General features: G+C 51.2%; 1 protein-coding gene across 1 annotated transcript in view; it reads left to right on the top strand.

Moving 5' to 3' along the window:
* Window positions 1–124: 124 nt before the first annotated feature.
* Window positions 125–25,091, top strand: part of LOC140203845 (immunoglobulin mu heavy chain-like) — a 55,425-nt gene continuing 30,458 nt past the window's right edge. Inside the window, exons 1-8 of the mRNA XM_072269976.1 lie at window positions 125–243; window positions 1,020–1,403; window positions 18,793–19,104; window positions 19,914–20,231; window positions 21,169–21,267; window positions 21,709–22,026; window positions 22,840–22,905; window positions 23,140–23,457. Of these exons, the coding sequence (XP_072126077.1) occupies window positions 198–243; window positions 1,020–1,403; window positions 18,793–19,104; window positions 19,914–20,231; window positions 21,169–21,267; window positions 21,709–22,026; window positions 22,840–22,905; window positions 23,140–23,457 (1,861 nt within the window). The 5' untranslated portion in view covers window positions 125–197. The remainder of the gene's footprint in view (window positions 244–1,019; window positions 1,404–18,792; window positions 19,105–19,913; window positions 20,232–21,168; window positions 21,268–21,708; window positions 22,027–22,839; window positions 22,906–23,139; window positions 23,458–25,091) is intronic.

Raw genomic sequence — 25,091 nt, 5'->3', positions numbered from 1 at the left:
AATCCCCATTTGACCCATCCCAAGAGTCTTGTGCTCCCTCTTATCTTTTGTGCCATGTCAGCTCCCAGTGTTTCCTGGATGACTCAGAGCGAGAGTCCACATCGCAAAAGTGCTCTCAGAGCACAGTTGTCTGTCAGCTACCATCAGGCAGTGCCGTGGTCCTGGGGCTCTGGCAAACAGAAACCTTTCCCACCAGCATGGTATCAAATATCATTCAGATCCAGCTCCTTCTCCTCTTTGCTGGTAAGGGACCTACTCTTTTCCTTCTGATTACATTGGTGTGGTTCTCACCCACAGACGGGAACTGTGCGCGGTGCTCCCGGTGTGGGTCTGACCCAGGAGTATGGAGACGGGAACTGTGCGCGGTGCTCCCGGTGTGGGTCCGACCCAGGGGTACGGAGACGGGAACTGTGCGCGGTGCTCCCGGTGTGGGTCCGACCCAGGGGTACGGAGACGGGAACTGTGAGTGGTGCTCCCGGTGTGGGTCCGACCCAGGGGTACGGAGACGGGAACGGTGCGCGGTGCTCCCGGTGTGGGTCCGACCCAGGGGTACGGAGACGGGAACTGTGCGCGGTGCTCCCGGTGTGGGTCCGACCCAGGGGTACGGAGACGGGAACGGTGCGCGGTGCTCCCGGTGTGGATCCGACCCAGGGGTACGGAGACGGGAACTGTGCGCGGTGCTCCCGGTGTGGGTCCGACCCAGGGGTACGGAGACGGGAACTGTGCGCGGTGCTCCCGGTGTGGGTCCGACCCAGGGGTACGGAGACGGGAACGGTGCGCGGTGCTCCCGGTGTGGATCCGACCCAGGGGTACGGAGACGGGAACTGTGCGCGGTGCTCCCGGTGTGGGTCCGACCCAGGGGTACGGAGACGGGAACTGTGCGCGGTGCTCCCGGTGTGGGTCCGACCCAGGGGTACGGAGACGGGAACTGTGCGCGGTGCTCCCGGTGTGAGGCAGACCCAGGGATACGGAGGCAGGAACTGATGCTAACCACTCCATTTTTAAAAAAATCTCCCTAGGCTCCTGCTTGGCTGGAACCAACTTCCGCGTGTCCTCGGCAAAGATGGTGGCCACTGAGGGCTCTCCGGTGTCCCTGCAATGCCGGTTCTCCTACCAGCACGACAACCGGTACTTCCTGTGGTTGTACGTGCCTCCCAGTGGGGGAGGAGCCCTCAAGAAACTGCTGTACTGGGAGCCCGGCTCCCAACAGCCCATATACCTCGCCGGGAGCACCGACCGTTACCTGGCCCGCAAGGACATCCGCCGCGGGACCATGTCCTTGCAGATCAACCGTGCCACGTCCACCGACACCACCCGCTACTTCTGCCAGATTACCGACAACCTCTGGGACGTCAACGCCACGGACTGGTGTGGCTGTGGGATCTCCCTCTCCGTCGAGCGCAGTGAGTCCGGTGTCTCCACCCGTTGCCGCGTTTGACAATAGACAATAGGTGCAGGAGTAGGCCCTCGGCCCTTCGAGCCAGCACTACCATTCACTGTGAATGGCTGACCATCCACAATCAGTACCCTTTTCCTGCCTTCTCCCCATATCGCTTCACTCCGCTATCTTTAAGAGCTCTATCTAACTCTTTTTTGAAAGGATCCAGAGAATTGGCCTCCACTGTCTTCTGAGACAGAGCATTCCACAGAACCACAACTCTCTGGGTGAAAAAGTTTTTCCTCAACTCCATTCTAAATGGTCTACCCCTTATTCTTAAACTGTGCCCTCTGGTTCTGGACTCTCCCAACATCGGGAACATGTTTCCTGCCTCTAGAGTGTCCAATCCCTTAATAATCTTATATCAGATCCCCTTGCATCCCCCTAAATTCCAGTGTATACAAGCCCAGTCGCTCCAATCTTTCAACATATGACAGTTCCGCCATCCCGGGAATTAACCTCGTGAACCTACGCTGCACTTCCTCAATAGCTAGAATGTCCTTCCTCAAATTTGGACACCAAAACTGCACACAGTACTCCAGGTGGGGTCTCACCAGGGCCCTGTACAACTGCAGAAGGACCTCTTTGCTCCTATACTCAACTCCCCTTGTTATGAAGGCCAACATGCCATTAGCTTTCTTCACTACCTGCTGTACCTGAATGCTTACTTTCAGTGACTGATGAACAAGGACACCTAGATCTCATTGTGCTTCCCCTTTTCCTAACTTGACACCATTCAGATAGTAATCTGCCTTCCTGTTCTTGCCACCAAAGTGGATAATCTCAAATTTATCCACATTAAACTGCATCTGCCACGCATCTGCCCACTCACCCAGCCTGTCCAAGTCACCCTGCATTCTCATAACATCCTCCTCACATTTCACACTGCCACCCAGCTTTGTGTCATCTGCAAATTTACTAATGTTACATTTAAGCCCTTCATCTAAATCATTAATGTATATTGTAAATAGCTGTGGTCCCAGCACTGAACCCTGCGGTACCCCAGTAGTTTGAGAGGGGTGTAAATTGAATTGAATTGACTTTATTACTTACAACCTTCATATACATGAGGAGTAAAAATCTTTACGTATGTCTCCATCTAAATGTGCAATGCGCAATTTATGGTAATTTATAATAAATAGTATGTACAACAGGACAGTCAATATAGCTTAGAAATACAATTGTATCAGCGTGAGTTAATCTGCCTGGTGGAAGAAGCTGTCCCGGAGCCTGCTGGTCCCGGCTTTTATGCTGTGGTACCGTTTCCCGGATGGTAGGAATTGGAACAGTTTTGAGTTTGGGGTGACTCGGGTCCCCAATGATTCTTTGGGCCCCTTTTTCACACACCTGTCTTTGTAAATGTCCTGAATAGTGGGAAGTTCACAACTACAGATGTGCTGGGTTCTCTGGGAGACCCCTTGCCTTCTCGCCCCGTACTGGGGCAACCGGTCACTGCGGGCACCATCCATTCAGCCCACACTGCCCCTGCTGAAAACCAGAATCAGGTTTATTATCACCGGCATGTGACATGAAATTCATTAACTTAGCAGCAGCAGTTCAATGCGATACATAATCTAGCAGAGAAAATAAATAAATAAAAAATAAGTAAACAAGTAAATCAATTACGTATGTTGAATAGATATTTAAAAAGTGCAAAAACAGAAATACTGTATATTAAAAAAAGTGAGGTAGTGTCCAAAGCTTCAATGTCCATTTAGGAATCGGATGGCAGAGGGGAAGAAGCTGTTTCTGAATCGTTGAGTGTGAGCCTTCAGGCTTCTGTACCTCCTACCTGATGGTAACAGTGAGAAAAGGGCATGCCCTGGGTGCTGGAGGTCCTTAATAATGGACGCTGCCTTTCTGAGACGCTGCTCCGTGAAGATGTCCTGGGTACTTTGCAGGCTAGTAGCCAAGATGGAGCTGACTAGATTTACAACCCTCTGCAGCTTCTTTCGGTCCCGTGCAGCAGCCCCTCCATACCAGACAAATGATGGCCAGTCTGCCTCCAACACCACCCCTGGCGGGATATTCCAGGCACCCACCACTCTCTGTGTAAACACAAACTCCCCCTCCCATCTGAAATTCACACCCCCTGGTATTCGATCTTTCCACCTTGCGGAGAAAGATACCGACTGTCTACCCCATCTTTGCCCATCATAATCGATAGACTTCTGTCAGGTCTCCCTTCGCCCTCCTTAACTCCAGAGAAAACAACCTTGTCCAACGTCTTCATACAGCTCCTGTCCTCTAATCCAGGCAGCATCCTGGCGAGCCCCTCTGCACCCTCTCCAAAGCCCCCACACCCTTCCTGTAATGTGCTGTAGATTTTATTTCTGTGAAAAGACACTAGCCCGTCTGTCTGTGCCTGTCTTAATTTTATAAACTTCTGTGGAGTCAGTAAGTTGGTTTATTACTGTCACAAGTACCGAATACAGTGAGAAGTTTGTCTTGCACACAGTTCATAAAGATCAGATTATTACAGAGTGCATTGAGGTAGAACGAGCTAAAGCAGTAACAGAATGCAGGATAAAGTGTCACAGCCACAGGGAAGAGTGCAGTGCAGGGAAAGGATAAGATACAAGATCCTAATGAGGTAGGTTGGGAGGTCAAGGGTCAGTCTTACCGTACAAGAGGACCGTCCAAGTGTTTGATAGCAGTGGGGCAGAAGCTGGTCCTTGAGCCTGGTGGGACGTGCTTTCAGGAGTCTGTATCTTCTGCCCGAAGGGAGAGGGGAGAAGAGAGAACATCTGGGGTGGGTAGGGTCTTTCATTACGTTGGCTGCCTGCGTTTGACCCACGTTAGCCTGTTGTGGCTGTGAATGAAGTCACCGGGAGACACTGAAGCTGGTGGATATAGAAGCTCTTATTCTGCACAACAACCAGGCATCATACGGGAGACATTCTTCGAAGAAGAGGCTCCCCAACCCCAACGTTAGATGACATTGTAGGACAATTTCTATTGATACAATGCATTCATAATGCTCCCTTTGAGTTATGTATAGTTTTCAAACACCTAGTTCTTCACACCAACACCCAAGACTGAATGTTAATCACCACTGTCTCTTAGTTGCCTTCATGCATATGCAGACATCTCAGGTCCATGGTGACTTTCCTGGTTTGCAATCGATCCCAGTCTGCAGTTCCAAGAAGACCATTGTTCTGAGCTGCATTTTAAACTCAATCTACAATCCACATTCAGGTCTGAAGACAGGTCAATGCTGAAATTAATATTTGCTATATTCCATAACTCCAGAATATGCCCTAAAACCTTTCCTATCATATATTCACACATAGCCCCTTCAGCCCTACCACGGTTGCCATCCCAGCTACTCCCCTCCATCTGTGTTTGGCCTAGATCTCTCTAAGCCTTTCCTATCCAAGTCCCCTTTAAATGTTATTAATGTACCTGCTTCAAGCACTTCCTCTGGCAGCTCATTTCATGTTCGGACAAACGCCCGGGTGAAAAAGCTGCCCCTCGGGTTCCTATTCTTGCCCCTCTCACCTTAAACCTGTGCCCACTGGTTTGTGATTCCCCAACCCTGGGGAAAAAGGCTGCGGGCATTCACCCTATCTGTGCCCCTCATTGTTTTGTACACCTCTATATAGTCACCCCTCAGTCTCCTACACTCCAAGGAATAAAATCTTATTCCTCTCAGCCACTCCCTGTACATTAAAAGACAGTTGGACAAGTCCATGGATAGGAAAGGTCTGGAGGTTCATGGGCCAATGGGAATCTAGGTTGGCACAGGCCAGTGGGAATCTAGCTTGGCATGGGCCAATGGGAATCAAGGTTGGCATGGGCCAATGGGAATCTGGGTTGGCTTGGGCCAATGGGCCTGCTTCCGTAGTGCGTGACCCTGTGTGGCCATGCTCTCCTCTCTCCTCGCTGCTGCCATCAGGAGGGAGGTACAGGAGCCTCAGGACCTGCACCACCAGGTCCAGGAGTAGTTACTACCCCTCGACCATCAGGAACCAGTGTGAATAATTTCACTCCCCCCAACACTGAACTGATTCTACAAGCTACAGACTCACTTTCAAGGACTCTTCAACTTATATTATTAATTACTTAGTTTTTTCCCCTTTTTATCTATTTATTAATTATGTTGCTTTATTTTCTTTTTTGTATTTACACAACTTGTTGTCTTTTGCACATTGGGTTGTTTGCCCGTCATCGCGTGGAGACTTTCATTGATTCTGCTGTGTTTCCTGTGAATGCCCACAAGGAAATTAATCTCAGGATTGTATACGGTGACATATGTGTCCTTTGATAATCAGCCTGCTTTGGACTTGGAACTTAGATGTCCGTGCCAAGTCCAACGTCAAATACAACTAAATCCCATCTTGCTGCACATGCTCCCTATCCATGTGTCAGTCCAACAGCCCCTTAAATGCCTCTGTTGTATCTGCCTCCACCACCACCCCACACTGCACATTCCAGACACCACCAACTCTCTTCGCAAAAGAACTCTTCTTTGAACTTATCCCCCCCCCCCACCTTAAAAGTGCACCCACTGGTAGTTGACATCTCCTCCCAGGGGAGAAGGTTACCGGCTGTTTACCCTATCTATGCCTCTCATAATCTTCTAAACTTCAATCAGGATTTTATAAACCTTTTAAATCTTCACCCTTTCACTTTCTAGTTTTAGACTTCCTTGCCCTGAGGAAACGTCTCTTATCAACACCCCTCATGGTTTTATAAGCATTGGTATTGTTGTCCCTTGGCTTCCTTCACTCCCGGGAAATGTCCCAGACTGTCCATTGTCTCCTAATAACTCCAGCCCCCAGGTCCATTCCAGGGAGTGTCTTCAGGTGGAGGCAGGGAGTCACATGGCAAAGGAAACTGGGAAACAGACGCCGGAAAGTCAGGAAACTGGGAAACAGAAACCAGAAACTGGGGAACTTCGTAAACAGAAACTAGAAACTGGCGAAATGGGGAACAGAAAATGGAAACTAGGGAAATGGGCAAAAAAAGTGGCAGATGGAATACAGTGTTAGGAAATGTACGATAGTGCATTTTGGCAAAAGGAATAATAGTGCGGACTGTTATCTAAATGGGGAGAAAATTCAAACATCAGGGGTGCCGAGGGACTTGGGAGTCCTTGTGCAAGACTTGTTGAAGGTTAATTTATAGGTTGAGTCTGTGCCAAAGAAGGCAAATGGAATGTTGGCATTTATTTCAAGGGGAATAGAATATTAAATACGGAGATAATGCTGAGCCTTGAAATAGAGTAAGACGTTGGTAAGGCCTAATTTGGAGTTTTGTATGCAGTTTTGGTCACCTACCGACAGGAGAGATGTCAATAAGTTCTAAAGAGTAGAGAAAAATTACAAGGATGTTGTTGGGTCTGGAGGACCTGAGTTATAAGGAAAGATTGAATAGGTTGGGGCTGTATTCTTGAGAGGAGATTTGATAGAGGTAGGCAAAATTATGAGGGGTACAGACAGGGTAAATGCAAGCAAGCTTTTTCCACTGAGGTTGGGTGGGACTACAACCAGAGGTCGTAGGTTAAGGGTGAAAGGTGAACAGTTGAAGGGGAACATGAGGGAAAACTTCGTCTCTCAGAAGGTGGTGACAGTGTGGAACGGGCTGCCAGCACAAGTGGTGCATGCAAGCTCGATTTCAACATTTAAGAGAAGTTTGGATAGGTGCATGGATGGTAGCAGTATTGGAGGCTCTGGTCCCGGCGCAGGCTGATGGGACTAGGCAGTTTAAATGGTTTGGCACGGAGTAGATGGGCCGAAGGGCCTGTTTCTGTGCTGTACTTCTCTATGACTGTGCCATATAACATCCCGTAAACATGTATTCCACACAATTTTATTGATGAGAAAACACAATTGGAATGAAAAGCGAAGTCCATTGGAGAGCAGGGTGGTCACAGTGTCGCTGTACTGTGGTAACGGGCAGGGTCTTGCCCATTGGTTCAAGAACCGAATGGTTGAAGGGAAATAGTTGTTCTTGAACCTGGTGGTCTGGGTGTCCAGGGTTCAGTAACCCCTGCCCGATGGGAGCTGTGAGAAGATGGCCTGGCCCAGGTGGGTGGGTGTTGGACTCCCGACACGACGCCTCCTACAGATACTACTGATGGTGGGGAGCGACGAGCCCGTTATCTGCCGGGCTGAGACCGCGACTTCCTGCACCTTCTCACATTCCTGTGCATTCGAGCTGCAACACCAAACTGCGATGCAGCCCAGAACATGTTTTGGAACAAAGTCTGTTGTAGGGCGAAGTTGTCATGGTGATTTAGGCTCGTGCCAGTCGGATTGAGAGTCAAATAGTTGAGGGGAAACAGCTGTTCCTGAACAGGGCAGTGTGGAACTTCCAGCCTGAGTGCCTCCTGCCCAATGGGAGCTGAGAGATGTCTTGGCCGGGCAGTGGGGAACTTTGATGACAGATTGTTGATGCACAACTTTGCTGAGTCTTCTGTGTCTTGTCAGCAAGTCCTGTGACTACATGGTTTGAAATACCCTCTTCTTCCCCATCAGAACTGGAGGAGGTCCAGCTCCTGTGAAGGAAAGGGGAAGTTCTGATTGCACCATTGACAAGAGGTCATTCCATCCCAGAAGGTTTAGATAGAATCACCCAAGTCACCCAGGAGAAGGACACAGAGAGTTGGAAGAGCAGGGGTGAACAGAGAGCCCCAGGGACCCATGCATGTTGTGTGGTCTACACTTGTGCACTGAGGTCCTCTGTTCCTGGGCACACCACACCATTCACAGTGTGTGTGTGTCCTACCCTCATACACTGATGTCCCCCTGTCCCTCAACACTCCCCACCATTCACAGTGTGTGTGTGTCCTACCCTCATACACTGATGTCCCCCTGTCCCTCAACACTCCCCACCATTCACAGTGTGTGTGTGTCCTACCCTCATACACTGATGTCCCCCTGTCCCTCAACACTCCCCACCATTCACAGTGTGTGTGTGTCCTACCCTCATACACTGAGGTCCCCCTGTTCCTCAACATTTCCCACCATTCACAGTGTGTGTGTGTCCTACCCTCATACACTGAGGTCCCTCTGTCCCTCGACACCTCAACACTCCCCACCATTCACAGTGTGTGTGTGTCCTACCCTCATACACCGAGGACGCTCTGTCCCTCGACACCTCGACACTCCCCACCATTCACAGTGTGTGTGTGTCCTACCCTCATACACCGAGGACGCTCTGTCCCTCGACACTCCCCACCATTCACAGTGTGTGTGTCCTACCCTTGAACACAGAGGACGCTCTGTCCTCAACAGTCGCCTCGAAGTCTGGTGCCGATACCGGCTGGCAGTGAGGGTAGGGGTCCGTGGTTGGGAACCCTTGCATTGGTGGTTTGGTTTCGGCTGGGGCAGCACAGACTGAGGTTGCCGCAGCACACGCCGCAAATTCCAGTCCTGTAGGTTAACCGTCGTTGCCTGCTGGCTTACCTGCAGTTGCCGTGGCTGTGTGATAGCGAGCAATAGCTGCTGGCCACTGATCGATGGGTTAACTGACCCCTCCTGTAAATGATCTTAGTCATAGTCATAGTCATACTTTATTGATCCTGGGGGAAATTGGTTTTCATTACAGTTGCACCATAAATAATAAATAGTAATAACACCATAAATAGTTAAATAGTAATATGTAAATTATACCAGGAAATGAGTCCAGGACCAGCCTATTGGCTCAGGGTGTCTGCCCCTCCAAGGGAGGAGTTGTAAAGTTTGATGGCCACAGGCAGGAATGACTTCCTATGACGCTCTGTGCTGCATCTCGGTGGAATGAGTCTCTGGCTGAATGTACTCCTGTGCCCACCCAGTACATTATGTAGTGGATGGGAGACATTGTCCAAGATGACATGCAACTTGGACAGCATCCTCTTTTCAGACACCACCGTCAGAGAGTCCAGTTCCATCCCCACAACATCACTGGCCTTACGAATGAGTTTGCTGATTCTGTTGGTGTCTGCTACCCTCAGCCTGCTGCCCCAGCTCACAACAGCAAACATGATAGCACTGGCCACCATAGACTCAGAACATCCTCAGCATCGTCCGGCAGATGTTAAAGGACCTCAGTCTCCTCAGGAAATAGACGGCTCTGCCCCTTCTTGTAGACAGCCTCAGTGTTCTTAGACCAGTCCAGTTTATTGTCAATTTGTATTTGTAATCCTCCACCATGTCCACACTGACCCCCTGGATGGAAACAGGGGTCACCGGTACCTTAGCTCTCCTCAGGTCTACCACCAGCTCCTTAGTCTTTTTCACATTAAGCTGCAGATAATTCTGCTCACACCATGTGACAAAGTTTCCTACTGTAGCCCTGTACTCAGCCTTATCTCCCTTGCCGATGCATCCAACTATGGCAGAGTCATCAGAAAACTTCTGAAGATGACAAGACTCTGTGCAGTAGTTGAAGTCCGAGGTGTAAATGGTGAAGAGAAAGGGAGACAAGACAGTCCCCTGTGGAGCACCAGCTTCCTTGGACTTCAACATCCCTACAGGCTTTCTGTAACCCACCACGAGGAACACCAGCTTCACTCCAATTCAATGTGTCAGCTTCACCATTCTGGCAATATCTTGTTGCAAACTGACAATACCTAGATTCCTCCCTGTTATTGTCGTTTATTCCCAAAGTCCCTGGATAACTTAACCACACTGTCCGGTAACTTTCCTCATCATCAGAAACTGTTTGCTTGCAGTCAACCCCATTCCTCCGATCAGTCTGCATTGGAGACTGTTCTTCCAATAACATCCCAACCACCTTGTAGGTTCTGTTTATCATGTCCTGTATGGTCGTCTACTCAACATGACAACCGTCTGACTTGCTGAGAAGCCATAAAACCATAAGATACAGGAGCAGAAGTAGACATTCAGCCCATTGAGTCTGCTCCGCCATTCAATCATGGGCTGATCCAATTCTTCCAGTCATCCCCAATCCCCTGCTTTCACCCCATACCCTTTGATGCCCTGGCTAATCAAGAACCTATCTATCTCTGCCTTAAATCATCGGGTTCTCTCCTCCTGCCATTAGAGACATTTACACCACACGCTGCATCCGTAAAGCAAACAGCATTATGAAGGACCACACGCACCCTTCATACAAACTCGTCTCCCTCCTGCCATCTGGCAAAAGGCACCGAAGCATTCGGGCTCTCACGACCAGACTATGTAACAGTTTCTTTCCCCAAGTCATCAGACTCCTCAATACCCAGAGCCTGGACTGACACCAACCAACTGCCCTCTACTGTGCCTATTGTCTTGTGTATTATTTATTGTAATGCCTGCACTGTTTTGTGCACTTTATGCAGTCCTGGGTAGGTCTGTAGTCTAGTGTAGTTTTGTGTTGTTTTACGTAGTTCAGTGTAGTTTTTGTATTGTTCATGTAGCACCATGGTCCTGAAAAACGTTGTCTCGTTTTTACTGTGTACTGTACCAGCAGTTATGGTCGAAATGACAATAAAAAGTGACTTGACTTGTCCTCCACAACCGCTCGTGGCAACAAATTCCACAGATTTACCACCCTCTGACTAAAGTAATTTCTCTGCATCTCAGTTCTAAAAGAACGTCCTTCAATCCTGAAGTCATGCCCTCTTGTCCTAGACTCCCCTACCATGGGAAATAACTGTGCCATATCTAATCTGTTCAGGCCTTTTAACATTTGGAATGTTTCGATGAGATCCCCCCTCATTCTCCTGAACTCCAGGGAATACAGCCCAAGAGCTGCCAGATGTAAGCCAACATTGTTCCCAGAGTTTGGATGCCGTCGTATGGGTGCAATTTATATATGTTCTTAATATGTTGAAATTAAGCCCAAGTTTTCAAAATTATTATACATTGAGTTATTGCAATCCAGACTCGATGAGCCAAATGGCCTGATTCTGACTCTATGTCTTATGGACTTAAACTTCCTCTTTTTAGGATGTGGGAAACTTCTTTGGACCATTTATCAATATTTTCCAGCTGAGGTGGTTGATGAAAGAACATCCATCTCCTTTCAGCCTCTGGTTCTGTGTCTCTTTTGGGGCAAGTTGTGTCATGGCTGCCAACCCTGACGTGAGCCACTAGAGGGCACCTTGGAGTCCGTGAAATGTCTAACCCGTAATTCCTCAGAGACTGGATGGTGGCGCTGCCTTGGAGAGGGTGTTTTTTCCGAGGAAGAGCCACCTGAGGTCCCTGCTGGGTCCTTAGATACCATTTCTGTTTACTTTGAAGCTCTATGCAAAGCACTTCAACTTGATTACACTTATTATGTTGTTTTTTCCACTTACAAAGTTCAAAGTAAGTTTTATGATGAAAGTACATACATGACATCATATACAACCCTGAGGTTAATTCTCCTGTGGACATACTCAACAAATCTACACAATAGTAACTCTAACAGGATCCATGGCGGATCTGCCGAACTCGGACTTTCAACCAGAGTGCAGAAGTCACCAAGTGCAAAAAAAAAGAAGCAATAATGCAAATAAATAAAGGAAGAACTATCGAGAACATGAGACGAAGAGTCCTTGAAAGTGAGTCCGTTGGTTGCGGGTACATTTCAACGACAGGGCAAGTGAAATTGAGTGAAGTTACCCGCTTTGTTCAAGAGCCCAACGTTGCTGAACCTGGTGGTGTGAGCCCTGAGGCTCCTGTACCTTCTTCCTGATGGCAGCAGCGGGAAGAGAGCAGGACCTGGACGGTGGGGGTCTCTGATGATGGATGCTGCTTTCCTGTGACAAAACTTCATATAGACGTGCTCATTAGTGGGGAGGGCTTTACCCACGATGGACGGGGCCATATCAACTACTTTTCGCAGGATTTTCCGTTCGGGGCAGTGGTGTTTCCATACTAGGCTGTGATGCAGCCAAGCATTAGATTCCCCACCACACATCTCTAGAAGTCTGTCAAAGTTTTAGATGTCATGTCAAATCTCCACAAACTCCTGAGGAAGTAGAGGCACTGCCATGCTTTCGTTGCAATTGCACTTGCGTGCTGGACCCTGAAATGATATCACCGAGGAATTCCAAGTTGCCTCTGATCCTCCGATGAGGACTGGCTTATGGACCTCTGGTTTCCCCCTCCCGAAGTCAATAATCAGCTCCTTGGTGTTGCTGACACTGAGCAAGAGGTCATTTTTATGACACCGCTCAATCTCCCTCCTACACGCTGATTTGTCACCACCGCGACCGCGGTGTCATCAGCAAACTTGAACATGGCCTTGGCGCTGTGCTTGGCCTCACAGTCCTAGGTGTAAAGCGAGTCGAGCAGGGGGCCAAGCACACAGCCCTGTGGTGCGCCTGTGCTGGTGGAGACCGTGGAGGAGACGTTGTTGCCAATCCCAACTGAATGTGTTCCACAAGTGAGGAAATCTGGGATCCAAATGCAAAAGGAGGTATTGAGGCCAAGGTCTTGGAACTTATTGATTAGTTTGGAGGGGATGATGGTATTGAATGCTGAGCTGTAGTCGAGAAAGGGCATCCTGATGTTTTGGATCTTTGCCGTCCGGATGTTCCAGGGTTGAGCAAAAAGCCAATGGGGTGGCACCTGCTGTGGACCTGTTGTTCCTGTAGGCAAATCGGAGTGGTTCAGTTGAGCAGTTCACTCACTCAGTTAACACAGAGATTTGCTCTTTACACTTTATACCATCTCTGTCTTACTGCTTTCATTGTTTATCACCCGTCTCCTTTTCCTCGCAATCAAACCAGGTTTATTTAACATAGTCATAGTCATACTTCATTGATCCTGGGGGAAATTGGTTTTTGTTACAGTTGCACCTTAAATAATTAAATAGTAATAAAACCATAAATAGTTAAATAGTAATATGTAAATTATGCCAGGAAATAAATCCAGGACCAGCCTATTGGTTCAAGGTGCCTGACCCTCCAAGAGAGGAGTTGTAAAGTTTGATGGCCACAGGCAGGAATGACTTCCTATGACGCTCTGTGCTGTATCTCGGTGGAATGAGTCGCTGGCTGAATGTACTCCTGTGCCCACCCAGTACATTATGTAGTGGATGGGAGACATTGTCCAAGATGGCATGCAACTTGGACAGCATCCTCTTTTCAGACACCACCGTGAGAGAGTCCAGTTCCATCCCCACAACATCACTGGCCTTACGAATGAGTTTGTTGATTCTGTTGGTGTCTGCTGCCCTCAGCCTGCTGCCCCAGCACACAACAGCAAACATGATATCACTGGCCACCACAGACTCGTAGAACATCCTCAGCATCGTCCAACTATATATAGTTACAGCCGAATGAAACAGCGTTCTTCTGGGGGCCAAGGTGCAAAACATACACAACACATTCAAAACAGAGAGGGAAAAAAACAGTCACACAAAAAAAAAACAGATATATATATATATAGTCCAAGACTCTGAACGGCATGTCCCACAAATTGATGGTAAAGTTTCCAGCAATCCAGCCTGTCATTCCACAGCTTGAACACTGGAGGGCAGCACTGACTGGAGAGGTAATTAGTTCAGGTAGTTAATTTTTTCTCTCTATTTCCATTAACCCGCATATCGGATTTTCCAACTCAGTAGCTGCACGTTTATTTAAGTGCACGTTTATTTAAGTGCTAATGTCCCTGCAATTTTCTTTTCCCCTCTCTGAATCTTACCCCATACTTTTCGTGAAGCAGCTGCATTTCATTAGACACAACGTGATTGGTGTATTTTATTCTGATTGCTTCATTAATCTTGCAAAATCAAAATACTTTGTTTAGGCAAGACCTCAGTCATCGCGTAACAACTGGAGCTTCGGTAGCGGTGATACAACTCTGAGATCGTCTTCTCCAGATAGCCACAAGACAACGAAAACCATGGAAGTCAGTTCAAAGGGAAACAGCAACCTCCCCCCGCCCCCGCCACCACGCACACAAAAGGAATGTCAACACGATAATTAATTCCACCCCTAAACTCCCTTCCTGCACAAAACACAACAAGAACATCAGCACCCAAATCCCCTCCCCCACTCAAGAAAACGACGACAAACAAGTGACAACAAAGGATATAAAAACCACGAGATAGTCCAAACCTATAAACACAGAACTTCCTGTAACATCTTTCAACATCATCAAAAGAGAGAGAGACTCTCAATAGTTTCCAAATGAAGGGTCAATAAATTGCAACCACAAGTATTTTTTATGCACAGTTAACTTTATAAGACTAAAGTACTACAGACTTTTCCTTCACTCTTAAACTTTCTTTAGATGGGGTATTGAAGCGAAAACTAGGCGATTTCTCTGACGATCAGACAAATAAGGAGGATGGTCTTGCGCAGGCTAAAACTTTCCCCTTCCTCTGGGATTCTTCCACGTCCTTCAGTCTTTGCCCATGCCAAGCTGTTGGACCCTGATGCGTTTGCACCCAAGGGTTCTTCAGAAGTTAAGAATGAGGCATGAAAAGTGTTGCTTACGGTGGTTTTCTCAAGAGCAAGGGAAGAAACACGGCTGGAGAACGAGCAAAGGAGTCAGAGGCGGAGGAAGCAACACCAGTTTCCAGAAAATACAGAGACAACTCAATGAGCAACCATATGTATGTGTCAGTTGTCGTCATTTTCCACAATGACGATAGGAAGCTGTGCGGAAAAGCTTTTAAAGTGGAAAACCATCGCCCCGGGGCAGTTTCACTTTCTCCAGCCCGGAGCCCTATCTCAGTGGTATGAGCAGTCGTCACATTTTTATAGGCGATTATGTAAAAATACAAACGTGAAAGTTAAACTACAAGAAAAATGACAATTCTACAGCCCAGTCCAACATGCCCTTGTACACTGAGATCTCTGTCCCGCGACACTCCCCACCATTTACAGTGTGTCCTACCCTTGTACACCGAGGTCCCTCTGCCCCTCGACACTCCCCACCATTCACAGTGTGTCCTACCCTTGTACACCGAGGTCCCTCTGCCCCTCGACACTCCCCACCATTCACAATGTGTCCTAACCTTGTACACCGAGGTCCCTCTGTCCCTCGACACTCCCCACCATTCACAATGTGTCCTAGCCTTGTACGCCGAGGTCCCTCTGTCCCTCGACACTCCCCACCATTCACAGTGTGTCCTAGCCTTGTACACTGAGGTCCCTCTGTCCCTCGACACTCCCCACCATTCACAATGTGCCCTAGCCTTGTACACCGAGGTCGCTCTGTCCCTCGACACTCCCCACCATTCACAATGTGTCCTACCCTTGTACACCGAGGTCCCTCTGCCCCTCGACACTCCCCACCATTCACAATGTGTCCTAGCCTTGTACAGCAAAGTCCCTCTGCCCCTCGACACTCCCCACCATTCACAGTGTGTCCTAGCCTTGTACACCGAGGTCCCTCTGTCCCTCGACACTCCCCACCATTCACAATGTGTCCTAGCCTTGTACACCGAGGTCCCTCTGTCCCGCGACACTCCCCATCATTCACAGTGTGTGTCTTGAACAGAGATGTGAACTGTTGTGGAGACGCTGGGGTGAAGATGTTAGGACTGCATTGTAAGTAGCCTCCATTCATACAAAGGATAAGACTACGACTCTTAATGACCCTCATGTGAGTGCCACACCTTTAAACAACTCACAGAGTTTATCAGCCGGAAAACTACCCACCGTGGGACAGAACTGAAGGAGCCTCTCAGACGAGTGGCGAAATGTCTTCTAGACAACACAAGGTGCCTTCATTTACTGCTGTTCGATGTACAGTGTTCTGGATGATTGAGAACCTTCATAGACGTACAGTTAGGGTTAATGTAGAGCACATTTGCAAAAGGCAACCCACTTCAATTCCACTTCCCTCTCCCACACCGACCTACCTGTCCACGGCCTCCCCTACTGCCGCCGTGAGGTCAGACGTAGGTTGGAGGGGCAATGCCTCGCATTGCGTCTGGGTAGGCCTCCAATCTGATGGCATTAGCATCGGTACCTCGCACTTCCGGTGATTTCTTCACCCTCCCCCGGTCCCGATGAAGGGTCTCAGCCCAAAACATCAGCTCTTTAACCCCACTGAATAGATACATCTTGGCCTGCTTACTTCCTCCAGGCTTTAGTGTGAGTTGCTTCAGGTTAATATCTTGTTTCATAACCTCTTAACAAATCTCCCCTCAGCCTCCGCTGCTCCAGAGAAAACAACCTAAGTCATAGGGTCGTAGAAAAGTACAGCACAGAAACAGGCCATTCGGCCCATCTAGTCCATGCCAAAACCATACTAAACAGCCTACTCCCATCGCCATGCACTGGGTCCATAGCCCTCCATACCCCTACCATCCACGTACCTATCAAGACTTCTCTTAAGCATTGAAATCGAGCTCACGCGGACCACTTGTGCTGGCAGCTCGTTCACCACTCTCACCGCCCTCTGAGTGAAGAAGTTCCTCCTCACGCTCCCCTTAAACATCTCACCTTTCAGCCTCAGCCCCATGACCTCTGGTTGTGGTCCCACCCAACCTCACTGCTTTTCCAGCCAAAGGTCTCCTTATAGCCTCTGCCCTCGAATCCAGGCAGTATTCCGGTGAACCTCTTCCGTTGGTTGTTGTTCGTCCATCGTTGACGTCGATGAGGACCTCGACACCATTATGATGATGATGATGGTGATGGTGTTGAGACTAGCGCGTGATTTGGATTTAAGTGAGGGAGAGTTGCGCAGCGTCAGCCTCACTCTCTCTTCCCAATTCCCATCTGGGTCCAGTGGCAAGACAGAGTCTAGACGGCTGGAGATGGGACTAGGCTCAGTGGATGACCAGGACGTCTTCTGTGTCTTGTCCTGCCCTACACGTTCCACGACGCTTGCAGAGACCGCCTTCTTGACCGTTGGACCTCCCATTGGTCTCGTCCGCTCAATCCGCCGGAGTCTGTCTTCACATGCTGGGATAGACAACTCCCTATCTCACCGAGGGTTTGAGACCCGTCGGCTACGCTCACCTGGTTTAGCCGGCTTGTCGAAGACGTTGCCTGGGGTGTGGCCGCTGTCGCATGCAAACAGCTACGGGGGAGCCACAAGTGAGAGCTGAGTGCTGGGTGGGGACCAAAGGTGGACTAACCGCCCTGAAAAGGACACGACATGTTCCCCCACCAGAAGTGCTACCCCTCCCTGACACCCCATACACCCCTTCCACACCCTCTCCAAAGCCCCCACATCCCTCCAGTCACGGGGCGGCCACGACTGCACACAATATTCCAGGTGAGGCCTCAGCCAGAGGTTTGTGAAGCTGCTACGCAACTTCCCAACTCTTGAACTCAGTGTCTCGACGTGCCCCTTGCCTTCTTTACCCTTCTCGACCACATTCAGGGAGCTGTGGACTTGGACCCCAGGGTCCCTCTGTATGTCTGGCCATTAACTGTGTACTGCCGCTTTACAGTTGATTTCCCAAAGTGCAATATCTGGCACTGTGCGGAGGGACTTGGGAGTGTTTGTGCATGAATCGCAAAAGGTTGGTTTGCAGGTGCAGCAGGCTATCAAGAAGGCAAATGGAATGTTGGCCTTCATTGCTAGAGGGATTGAATTTAAGAGTAGGGAGGTTATGCTGCAACTGTACAAGGTACAGCTGGGGCCACACTTGGAGTACTGTGTGCAGTTCTGGTCTCCTTACTTGAGGGAGGATGTATTGGCTTTGGAGGCAGTTCAGAGGAGGTTCACCAGGTTGATTCCAGAGATGAGGGGGCTAGACTGTGAGACAAGATTGAGCCACCCAGGACTGTCCTCGCTGGAATTCAGAAGAATGGGAGGGGATCTTATAGAAACATAGAAAATTATGAAAGGGATAGAGAAAATACAGGCAGGAAAGTTGTTTCCACTGGTAGGTGAGACTAGAACCAGGGGACATGGCCTCAAGATTCGGGGAAGTAGACTTAGAATGGAGATGAGGAGGAGCTGCTTTTCCCAGAGAGTGGTGAATCTGTGGAATTCTCTGCCCAATGAAGCAGTGGAGGCTACCTCAGTAAATATAATTAAGGTTGGATAGATTTTGCATAGTAGGGGAATTAAGGGTTATGGGGAAAAGGCAGGTAGGTGTAGATGAGTCCGTGGTCAGATCAACTATGATCTTATTGAATGGCGGGGCAGGCTCGACGGGCTGAATGCTCCTATTTCTTAACGTTCTTAAACTCCTTCTGGCATTTCCCTGCCCATACCTGTAACTGATCTACATTGACCAAACCCACCACCAGTCTTTGCGCCGTCTGTGAATTTGCCAACTGACCCACCCACGTTTTCACCCAGGACATTTACGTAAATGGCAAACAGCAGCTGTCCCAGCGCGGGTCCCTGCAGAACACCGCTAGTTACGTCTCTCCGGCCAGGCCACTGTCTTCTGTGGGCAGGCCAGTTCTGAGTCCGAACCGTGGATCCCATGCACCTTAATCTTCCGGATGAGCTTCCCACAAGGAGCCTCGTCTGACCTGGCTCTCTCTGTCTCTCACCGACCCTTCCCTCCAGTGCGGTCTCCCGACGTGCGGCTGCAGGCCCCTTTCCAGGAGGGGGCGGTCTGGTCAGCGAGGGCGACGCTCATCTGCAAGGCAGTGGGGTTCTACCCCGAGAGCATCACCTTCCGGTGGATGGTGGACAGAAAATCGCACTCCCTGCCCACGGAGCAGGACGGCCCCGTCAGGAGCAGCAGCGGGACCTACAGCGCCAGCAGTCAGATACACATCCCGCTCCCGGAGTGGGACCGGGTCGGGAGCGTCTACTGCCTGGTCACGCACGTCTCCAGAGACGCACCCGTCGTCAGTGTGTTCCAGAGAAAAGCTGGTAAGACTGATGCCTCCCCAGAGGACGGGGGGGGGGGGTGATATCAGCCCTCACCCCCATCCCGTCAGTGCACTCCAATGAACCCCCTTCCGATCCTTCACCTGTTGCCATCTCTGTGACTCCCATTCCTCCTTGTCTCAGTGAAACCCCTCGCTCACCTCTGCACTCCCCACCGCTGTGAACCCATCCCAATCCTACAGTCTTGGCAAACCCCTGGGCCCCACGCCCCTACCTGTGTATGTGACTCCTTCCCTCCTCTCTTCGTGACCGCTCACCTCTCCTATGCGCCTACCCGTCTCCTCGCCGACGATAACCCAGTTAAACTGACCCTTTTCCTCAGCACACCCCTCCATGTTACCGCGACCACTCCCAGCCCCACGGCAACACAAAGTACACTGCAGGTGCCGGGGTCAATTCAACACTCACAACACGCTGGAAGAACTCAGCAGGTCGGGCAGCATCCGTGGAAACGTTGACTGATCGTTTTCCACGGACGCTGCCTGACCTGCTGAGTTCCTCCAGCGTGTTGTGAGTGTTGCCCCAGCCCGTCTCCTTGAACACACTCACACCCCACCCCACAGCCCGTCCCTTCTCTGTGATCGCCTCCCTCCCCTACACCCCCTCCCATCTCCATGACTTTCACCCTCTCCAATGCCATTCCTCATGTCTGTGACCCCCCCCCGCCTCCTACCCCGCCCCGTCCTCCACCCCACCCCTGTCCCCGTATAGTTTCTGATCCCCGGCTGAATTCCCACTCCCGCAGGGAACGACAGGCACGGTTTGATGCGTGACCGCATCCTCTCTCTCAGTTCCAGCCCCACAGCCGCCAGTCACATTCTTGCTGCGGCCCCCGGAGACCCCCTCTGGGGACGGAGCCAGCGTCACAGTCACCTGTGGGGCCACGGGATTCTACCCGGCATCGGTCTCCTTCGGCTGGGAGGTGGAGGGGAGGCCGGTGACCTCAGGAGTGCGGAACACGGAGCCGGTGAGAACCCCCGACGGCACCTACCTCGCCATCAGCACGCTGAACACCCCTCGATCACGCTGGAGCTCGGGGGCTCGCCACACGTGTCTGATCAGCCACCAGCAGCTGGATCAGCCCGTCAGAAAGGACATCGACGTCCACGGTGAGTGGGCTGAGGCAGGGGGTGGGGGGAGTGTGGGGGGTGTCACATATCAGCAGCTCACATACATCTCCGAATCCCTGTCTGACCTGCACTGGGAATACCATGCACAGTTCCCATCTCTGTATCCCAGGGTCAGACACACACTGGAATCATTGTACACAGTTCCCATCTCCGACTCCCTGTGCCTGACCAACACTGGGAATACCGCGCACAGTTCCCGTCTCCGTATCCCAGGGTCAGACCCACAACAGGAGCACCCTGCACGGTTCCCGTCTCCGTATCCCTGGGTCAGACCCACAACGGGAGCACCGTGCACATTTCCTGTCTCCGTATCCCTGGGTCAGACCCACAACAGAAGCACTCTGCATAGTTCCCGTCTCTGTATCCCTGGGTCAGACGCACACCGGGAACACCGTGCACAGTTCCTGTCTCCATATCCCTGGGTTAGACCTACACCGGGAGCACCATGCACATTTCCTGTCTCCGTATCCCTGGGTCAGACCCACACCAGGAGCACCGTGCCCAGTTTCCGTCTCCGTATCCCTGGGTCAGACCCACACCGGGAGCACCGTGCACAGTTCCCATCTCCGTATCCCTGGGTCAGACCCACACCGGGAGCACCGTGCACAGTTCCCGTCTCCGTATCCCTGGGTCAGACACACAGCGGGAACACCGTGCACAGTTCCCGTCTCCGTATCCCTGGGTCAGACACACAGCGGGAACACCGTGCACAGTTCCCGTCTCCGTATCCCTGGGTCAGACACACAGCGGGAACACCGTGCACAGTTCCCGTCTCCGTATCCCTGGGTCAGACACACAGCGGGAACACCGTGCACAGTTCCCGTCTCCGTATCCCTGGGTCAGACCCACACCAGATCAGTGAGGAAACCTACAGCACAACCAGTCAGTAATATTTGGATGAATATTCCTGTTCCAGATTGGGATCCGGTCATGTGTGCCTCCTCTCCAGCCTCGCACCAATCCTTAACAACACCATTAACAACAGAAGCCATGGAGATGGACTCAACAACAGTCGGTAAGTGCCAGGAAGCTCCCCCCCCCCCCCACACTTCCCCATCTTCCTCCCCGACATATCCTTATCCCGATGTTGCCCTCCCACCCCTAAGCTCTTCCCCATCTTTGAAAGCATTCCCACCCCAACATCCCTCCCCATCTCAGAGACCCTCTCCCTCACCTATGCCCCCGCCCCGCCTCTATGATCTTCTCCTTCCCTTACACAATGCCCGTCTGTGTCCTCCTCACTTCCCTGTCTCCGTGATTCATTTGCATTCAAACACCCCTTCACAGCTCCACGACCAACACCCATGCTGCCCCTCCCTGCTCTACACCTCTCCCCGTCTCTGAGTCTCTTCCCTCTCCACAGTGACCCTCTGCAGTTTCTGATCCCCGGCTGAATTCCCACTCCCGCAGGGAACGACAGGCACGGTTTGATGCGTGACCTCATCCTCTCTCTCAGTTCCAGCCCCACAGCCGCCAGTCACGTTCTTGCTGCGGCCCCCGGAGACCCCCTCTGGGGACGGAGCCAGCGTCACACTCACCTGTGGGGCCACGGGATTCTACCCGGCATCGGTCTCCTTCGGCTGGGAGGTGGAGGGGAGGCTGGTGACCTCAGGAGTGCGGAACATGGAGCCGGTGAGAACCCCCGACGGCACCTACCTCGCCATCAGCACGCTGAACACCCCTCGATCACGCTGGAGCTCGGGGGCTCGCCACACGTGTCTGATCAGCCACCAGCAGCTGGATCAGCCCGTCAGAAAGGACATCGACGTCTACGGTGAGTGGGCTGAGGCAGGGGGTGGGGGGAGTGTGGGGGGGTCACATATCAGCAGCTCACATACATCTCCGAATCCCTGTCTGACCTGCAGTGGGAATACCGTGCACAGTTCCTGTCTCTGTATCCCTGGGTCAGACCCACACCGGGAGCACCCTGCACAGTTCCTGTCTCTGTATCCCTGGGTCAGACCCACATCGGATCAGTGAGGAAAGCTACAGCACAACCAGGGAGTAACACGTGGATGAATATTCCTGTTCCAGATTGGGATCCAGTCATGTGTGTATAACCATATAACAACTACAGCACGGAAACAGGCCATCTCGGCCCTTCTAGTCCGTGCCGAACTCTTACTCCCACCTAGTCCCACCGACCTGCACTCAGCCCATAATCCTCCATTCCTTTCCTGTCCATATAGCTGTCCAATTTAACTTTAAACGACAACATCGAACCTGCTTCAACCACTTCTGCTGGAGGCTCGTTCCACACGGCCACCACTCTCTGAGTAAAGACGTTCTCCCTCATGTTACCCCTAAACTTTTGCCCTTTAACTCTCAACTCATGTCCTCTTGTTTGAATCTCCCCCAGTCTCAATGGAAAAAGCCTATCCACGTCAACTCTATCTATCCCCCTCATAATTTTAAATACCTCTATCAAGTCCCCCCCCAACCTTCTACGTTCCAAAGAATAAAGACCCAACTTGTTCAACCTTTCTCTGTAACTTAGGTGATGAAACCCAGGTAACATTCTAGTAAATCTTCTCTGTACTCTCTCAATTTTATTGACATCTTTCCTATAATTGTGTCTCCTCACCAGCCTCGCACCAATCCTTAACAACACCATTAACAACAGAAGCCATGGAGATTGACTTGACAACAGTTGGTAAGTGCCAGGAAAGCTCCCCCCCTCACACTTCCCCATCTTCCTCCCCGACTCTCTCCTCTGCCATTCCTCGTGTATGTGACCCCTCCCTTCTCTACCTCTCTCCCTGTTTTTGAGTCTCCCTCTCAACTCCCCCACCCCTGTCCCTGTATAGTTTCTGATCCCCGGCTGAATTCCCACTCCCGCAGGGAACGACAGGCACGGTTTGATGCGTGACCGCATCCTCTCTCTCAGTTCCAGCCCCACAGCCGCCAGTCACATTCTTGCTGCGGCCCCCCGAGACCCCCTCCGGGGACGGAGCCAGCGTCACGCTCACCTGTGGGGCCACGGGATTCTACCCGGCATCGGTCTCCTTCGGCTGGGAGGTGGAGGGGAGGCTGGTGACCTCAGGAGTGCGGAACACGGAGCCGGTGAGAACCCCCGACGGCACCTACCTCGCCATCAGCACGCTGAACACCCCTCGATCACGCTGGAGCTCGGGGGCTCGCCACACGTGTCTGATCAGCCACCAGCAGCTGGATCAGCCCGTCATAAAGGACATCGACGTCTACGGTGAGTGGGCTGAGGCAGGGGGTGGGGGGAGTGTGGGGGGTGTCACATATCAGCAGCTCACATACATCTCCGAATCCCTGTCTGACCTGCACTGGGAATACCATGCACAGTTCCCGTCTCTGTATCCCAGGGTCAGACACACACTGGAATCATTGTACACAGTTCCCATCTCTGACTCCCTGTGCCTGACCTACACTGGGAATACCGTGCTCAGTTCCTGACTCTGTATCCCTGGGTCAGACCCACACCATGAGCACCATGCATAGTTCCTGTCTCTGTATCCCTGGGTCAGACCCACACCGGGAGCACCGTGCATGGTTCCCATCTTCGTATCCCTGGGTCAGACCCGCATCGGGAGCACCGTGCATAGTTCCTGTCTCTGTATCCCTGGGTCAGACCCACACTGGGAGGACCATGCATAGTTCCCATCTCCGTATCCCAGGGTCAGACACACACTGGAATCATTGTACACAGTTCCCATCTCCGACTCCCTGTGTCTGACCTACACTGGGAATACCGTGCACAGTTCCTGTCTTTGTATCCCTGGGTCAGACCCACACCGGGAACACTCTGCACAGTTCCTGTCTCTGTATCCCTGGGTCAGACCCACACCGGGAACATCCTGCACAGTTCCTGTCTCCGTATCCCTGGGTCAGACCCACACCGGGAGCACCGTGCACAGTTCCCGTCTCCGTATCCCTGGGTCAGACCCACACCGGGAGCACCGTGCACAGTTCCCGTCTCCGTATCCCTGGGTCAGACCCACACCGGGAACATCCTGCACAGTTCCCGTCTCCGTATCCCTGGGTCAGACCCACACCGGGAACATCCTGCACAGTTCCTGTCTCCGTATCCCTGGGTCAGACCCACACCGGGAGCACCGTGCACAGTTCCCGTCTCCGTATCCCTGGGTCAGACCCACACCGGGAACATCCTGCACAGTTCCCGTCTCCGTATCCCTGGGTCAGACCCACACCGGGAACATCCTGCACAGTTCCTGTCTCCGTATCCCTGGGTCAGACCCACACCGGCAGCACCGTGCACGGTTCCCGTCTCCATATCCCTGGGTCAGACACACACTGGGAGCACCATGCATAGTTCCTGTCTCTGTATCCCTGGGTCAGACCCACACCGGGAGCACCGTGCATAGTTCCTGTCTCTGTATCCCTGGGTCAGACCCGCATCGGATCAGTGAGGGAATCTACAGCACAACCAGGGAGTAACACGTGGATGAATATTCCTGTTCCAGATTGGGATCCAGTCATGTGTGTATAACCATATAACAACTACAGCACGGAAACAGGCCATCTCGGCCCTTCTAGTCCGTGCCGAACTCTTACTCCCACCTAGTCCCACCAACCTGCACTCAGCCCATAATCCTCCATTCCTTTCCTGTCCATATAGCTGTCCAATTTAACTTTAAACGACAACATCAAACCTGCTTCAACCACTTCTGCTGGAGGCTCGTTCCACACGGCCACCACTCTCTGAGTAAAGAAGATCCCCCTCATGTTACCCCTAAACTTTTGTCCTTTATCTCTCAACTCATGTCCTCTTGTTTGAATCTCCCCCAGTCTCAATTGAAAAAGTCTATCCACGTCAACTCTATCAATCCCCCTCATAATTTTAAATAC

This window comes from Mobula birostris, chromosome 10, assembly GCF_030028105.1.
Source record: "Mobula birostris isolate sMobBir1 chromosome 10, sMobBir1.hap1, whole genome shotgun sequence".
Taxonomy (NCBI): domain Eukaryota; kingdom Metazoa; phylum Chordata; class Chondrichthyes; order Myliobatiformes; family Myliobatidae; genus Mobula; species Mobula birostris.
The sequence above is the reverse complement of the archived record's forward strand: the minus strand, read 5'-3'. Positions and strand labels throughout refer to the sequence as shown.